The following is a 6,000-nucleotide window of genomic DNA, read 5'->3' as shown; positions in this document are numbered from 1 at the left end:
AGATCTAGTAGTAGATGTCTTTGGTTATTTCCCAGCATATGACGTCGTGGTTTCACATACAGTTATTGTTCTATTTACAATTTTTCGCCTAGATAATTTCTATTTTTTTTTTGGATTCATACGGAAGTACTTATGAAATTCTGTGGTGATTTAAGATTTCCTTTTTTATTCATTACTCATTTTCATTTAATAGCTTATCCAATTTTCTCCATTACCTCTTTTCACTTCCTACTAATATTTCTCCTAGTTTTCAGGTTCCAATTATCTAGTCTCCGTTTTATGTACTATAAGTTCTATTCTGTATTTTTTTCTCCGCATCTGTCTTATATTTCTTCAGAACTTTTCGAAGAGCGTTGCTAACGCGTTCCATTTCCATTTTATTTCGTCAATTTTCTCCTTGTTTCTCCCTATTTTCATGAAGCATTTTGACTTTAGTATTTATTAATAATTGTTTTCAAATACTTTACTTTTCATATTGTTGAATACTATTTGCTTCTCGTATTTATAATTATTTCCTTGGACTCATTTGTCTAATGTAAGTTCTAGTTCCTGAGGTATTTAGATGTTATTCCCTCACATGTCATTCTCCATGATTTTTACCTCCTGTTATGATCTAAATTCTTTCTTGCATCTATTGCTGTGCTAAATTCTTGTTAATTATTATAATCTTTTTTCATTCCAATATTCTAACGGGAAAATAACCAATTCTATATTTTTTCAATTCTTCAAAAACCCAATTTAAATCAATCTGCATGAAGCTTTGGTATTCTTTAATATCTGGGCAAAAACGCATCGCGAAGAACCTATTATGTCCAATATCACCTCTTGTGTGATGCATTTCTTGAGTTATTTCACTACCTATTACATTAATGCTAATAAGAAAGTTTGCAATTTTGTGTGAGGAGATTGATTTTGTTTTTTTGCAAATGTTCAAATTTATGGAGTGCTAGTGAGAATATTCTAAAATTACTGGTACTAGTAACGGCGAAATAGACATGGAATTTAGTATTAAAAAAGAGAAAAAGCTAAGTGTGCAATCACACTAACCCAATTCAGATTGTAAACTCAAACGATTGAAAGATTTTTAAAAGGTTTCAGAAGATGATAAAAACGTTATAATAAGGAAGTTTAATGACATCCAAAATAGAGAATAGCAAAACACATACTGGAGTCTTTATCACGATTAATCTGGTTCACTGGAGAATATGAAGACATGAAGAGAACTATTCACTGTACGATTTATAAGACAAACTATCTCTCAAAAACTTCCTGTACGTATTAAAGCTGTTGCTGCTATACACGGCATATTTGGGTAGTTGAGATGGTATTAAATGGTCTTATTCGCCCAATTCGAATATGGAAACTGCACAGGGTGTCTCATAACTAATATCGGTTTTCATATGTGATAATTCCTTCGTTTAAATTTAAATATGTCGTTACTCGTTAGGACTAGTCCCTAATTCTATCAAGAGTAAAATTCATTAAGTTTCTATTGATCACTCTCTTTGTGTGTTGACAACGCAATACGTTTTCATAATATATAGTGTGGAGTGCGATAAATATGAAATTTGTGTATTGTCAAGACATTATTGGAAACAAGAGTTTGTCGACGCCCTAGCAACAAGGAAAGTAAGTGGAATTGACACAGTGGAGCCTCCATTTTGATCTCTGCATGAATCGCAGCGGTAAGTAACGTGATTGTGCTCTAGTCACACGCAGTTTTAGTTTATATGTGTCAGTTAGTGAACAGTCTAGTTATAATATTCCATTATTTTCGTTGAAAGGATGTCGTGAGCGTGTGAAAACATTAAAAGGTTTCAACTTGAATGTTGTATTTCCTTTCACCGGTAAAAAGACCTATATAGTTTACTCTCATAGTGTCATTGAGTTTTTCAAAATATCAAAATTTTTATGCTAGTTCATAAAGAATATCTATAGTAATAGATTACAATATTCTCAAATTTGCTGCCGAAGCTAAGATCAAAATGGCAGTTTATCACATTAGTACGTTCGCGCTTATCTAAATTTATCTAAATAACCTGGAGATGGTAAAACAGAGGTAAGACAAAGGGCAATTATCAGAACCTGCCACTATTCGAGCGAAATTTTTTGTTGTGTATCTCATGGAATTATGAAAGTTTAATATATTTCCAAATCATTCCAGATGGTTGAGCTATTAATGCCGAAGTATATAGTGGACAACTGATGCAATTGTATGAAAGATGACAAGAAAATGTTAAGCAACATAATGCAAAGATGGTTCAAATATATAAGTTTTAACATTCACATGAAAGTCTAGATGTCTCCATTTTCATACATGTTATCAACTTTGACTCATTTTCACGTATTTTAATACAAATATTCATTATCGCCTTCATAGTAGGCTTGTTTAGAGTCAATACAAATATACCAACGCTTACTTTTCCGTATACTTTTTGTAAGCCTTACTGGTAGGTTCTTTAGCCCCTTGAAACAATAACTTTTAATTACTTCAATATTCTGATAACCCGTTTCTCGAAACGTATTTCTGAGCTTCTTTAAGTAGACTCAAAACATCTTATTACGTGATGAACTAAACTTAGCTACATTATTAAGTATCTAATCGACGTTGTTATCCAAAAGATGCAAGTCGATATCGTCCTAACACAGGTGACTCGCATGAGGTAAGTTTTCGTCAACTTCACTTGATGTTTTATTTCGCGATTAACTAGCCTCCTCAGAACATTTTCTTCAAAAATTCATTAACCGTAAGTCCATTGGAAACATAAAATTTTAAGAAAAATCGTTACTGAACTTTTTTTCCATAGTTAATAAGAAAAAATGCTAATTTCTGCAGATAATAATAATAATATCTGCAGAGATTAATGTTTCCTATATATATATATATATATATATATATATATATATATATATATAAAAGAGCGATTTCTTATATGGGAACGTGGCAAGGAAATACCAAAGTGGACCAACTTTAATATATTTTTCGAGCTTTCGAATACTTCATCGTCTGCGACTGAAATTATGGTCAAATAAAATATAAGAAATATGTATAAATGGTATGACAATATTAAAATTTTACTTACAATTATTAAATTCATAGAATTCAATATTCAAATTGACGTTGATAGAAATATTGATTAATTGAAACATTGATTCTGGTCACTATATGAATTTTTATTAATTTTTAATTGGTTAGATTATGAATGACGTTGAATTTTTATAGGTTAGATAAGTTTTAGTGAATGGGAAGAACATTGGTCAGTCGAAAAGCATTATATCCTGATAGATGTTCATTAGCGACTCATGTCTATCATTAAGGACACTTGTGAATTATGAATTTGCCAAAGTTTTGACAACTGATTTAAATAATGTTAGTGTAATTTGTGCATATCTTTTGTCATTTATATTTTATTTATATTCCAGCCAATAAATATTCAACTACATTCATAATGACGTAACCTATTGAAATTTAATGTTATCTATCAATTTACCAATTAATATTGAACATCATTCACTACAACTTATCCTTATACAACCTATAAAAATTCAACGTCATTCATAATCTAACCAATTATTAATTAATAAAAATTCCTAAAGTAACCAGATTTAATATTTTATATAATCAATATTTCTATCAACATTAATTTAAATATTTAATTTTAAATTCTATGAGTTTGAACATTTATACAAGCATTAGTACTATCCAAAACCACTGAAAATCTTAAATAACTATTTTAAGTAAAATTTTATTATTGTTATACCATTTATACATATGTCTTATATTGTATTGACCATAATTTCAGTCCTAGACGATGAATACATAAGTATTCGAAACCTCGGAAAATATATGAAAGTTAGTCCGATTTGGTGTTTCATTGCCACGTTCCTAATAAGAGACCGCTTATAATATAGAAGGCAGACTTTTTTAAAATTCATATATATATATATATATATATATATATATATATATATATGTATGTATGTATATAATGTGTGATTAATTTGAAATTGCCCAAACTAACCCTATGCATATTAAGCTTCTTTCAAAAACTACTCGATATTTGACGCAGAAGTTCAAAATTGCACATAAAATTCAACTACTTACATTATAAATTTACAAATTATCACGTACTAAAACAAGTCTTTCTTACACCGGCTAAAATTTCACTAAAGTCATCTTCATTTTTAGGAACTCCGTTGGCAGCAAGTTCGTAAATTTCCGGACAATGCGTTATGAATGGTTCTGGTTTAACATTTGCGTTAGGCAAAATCACAGAAGTTTGTTGAGCTTGAAAATTGTACGCCACATTCGAACTAAGTCCTTCATTACGATAATTGTGATTAGAATCTATAACGTTAGGTTCAGAATTACTGTACTTTAGATACTTATCGAACTCCCTGGTGTCCACATCGTCCCCATCGACGTCACTTCGATTTTCTGTGCTTGTGTTTGGCAGAAAATTGTGAACCAAATGATTTTCTTGTCCGTAATCATAATGTTGTTCGATGGGTTGAGGTTTGTACACTTGAAGGTATTCGGGTTTTTCCAAAACCTTCATCGATTGATAACCAAGAAACGTATCTTTACTTTGGTCATGATGCTCGTAAGTATAATCTTTACTATAATAAGGCTGCACATTTGAAGTGTAATAACTCAAATTACTTGTAGCGTTAATTGCTGCGGTATGTGAACTGCCAAGATGTTGTTGATCTTGTGAAGTAGCAACTGGAGGATAATAAGTACCTGTAACTACTTGCCCTTGTTCTACGCTACTCTTATTCGCACTCATTATGTACATACCATTTCCCATCGGAACTGAAGTGATCGGTTGAGTATTGGTAAATTGTGGGTTGGTTTGTCTGTAATTGTGTAGTCTATTGTTGAAATTTTGATCGGTAGATGACGGTAAAGTCTGCACAGAAGATACTCTAGTGTCTTCTTTATATTGATTATACTTCTCGTTATCTTGATCCATGGGAGATAAATTTGGTGTAGGTAAAATGGTACTTTTATCAGCTTGTTCCTTTTCGTCCGTAGGACTACCAGGAGTATTTTGGGTTTTCAAATCAGGACTATGAGCAGGCGAGTTATCATGACTCTGTGTAGAATAAGGACTTTTTTGTGAATAATTTTGATAGGCTAAATAACCGTAATGGCTGTAATTATCAGGACTATATCTTTTTTCATTAGTGTAATCGGCACTACCTCCTGGACTCGGAAAATTTATGGACGTATATCCTTGCTGTTGTTGAAGATTAGGAGAAAGACTGCTGTTTGGAGGAATGTATCCAGAGTACCTTGGAGACATATTCGGTAAACTTGGACTTGGTAGAGACGTTCCTACACGAGTTCCGGGACCGGATGTAGCTCTCTGTTTGTTATGCTTCCTACGTCTAGGTCGGTATTTGTAATTGGGATGTTCAGTCATGTGAATTACTCGAAGTCGCTCTGCTTCTTCTACAAATGGCCGTCGATCCTGGGGAGTTAGGGACCGCCATTTTTTTCCTGAAATAAATAATTCAATTTTAAAGATAATCACAACTTTTTATTAACAAAAAATCAGCTAGTCAACTCGAAGGTCTAGTGACAGTGAAATATTAATGAAAATAAATGGGGTGTACTATTTATTTGATCATAGTTTTGATTTAAATATTAAATTAAATGATAGTTAATAAGGCATGAAAGTTACGACACGACCGTGTGTCGTATTAAATACGAGTGTCTTAATCATGTAATGAGAGTTGCATACACTATTTTTTCTACGACCAATCATAATATTGAAAAACAATAACTTTATTTTCAAAATGTACTAAACTTATAATATTAGTTACTTATAATAATTCCAGAATAAAAATTTTAGAAAAATTAGTTCTTTAAGAAATTGACGGTAAAAGTTACATTTTTAATTTAAGCTGACATTGAATTTTATAACAAAGCATGCGTATAAGTATTGTTAAAAGTAATGGGCATCGTCCTCGGAGCTCATTTCACTACGCTTA

At 31.4% G+C, this 6,000-nt stretch overlaps 1 protein-coding gene across 1 annotated transcript in view; it reads right to left on the bottom strand.

Annotated features, from left to right (window-relative positions):
- Window positions 1–4,005: 4,005 nt before the first annotated feature.
- Window positions 4,006–6,000, bottom strand: part of LOC130445920 (putative transcription factor SOX-15) — a 183,947-nt gene continuing 181,952 nt past the window's right edge. Inside the window, exon 3 of the mRNA XM_056781821.1 lies at window positions 4,006–5,506. Within this exon, the coding sequence (XP_056637799.1) occupies window positions 4,125–5,506 (1,382 nt within the window). The 3' untranslated portion in view covers window positions 4,006–4,124. The remainder of the gene's footprint in view (window positions 5,507–6,000) is intronic.

This window comes from Diorhabda sublineata, chromosome 6, assembly GCF_026230105.1.
Source record: "Diorhabda sublineata isolate icDioSubl1.1 chromosome 6, icDioSubl1.1, whole genome shotgun sequence".
Classification (NCBI taxonomy): Eukaryota; Metazoa; Arthropoda; class Insecta; order Coleoptera; family Chrysomelidae; genus Diorhabda; species Diorhabda sublineata.
The sequence above is the reverse complement of the archived record's forward strand: the minus strand, read 5'-3'. Positions and strand labels throughout refer to the sequence as shown.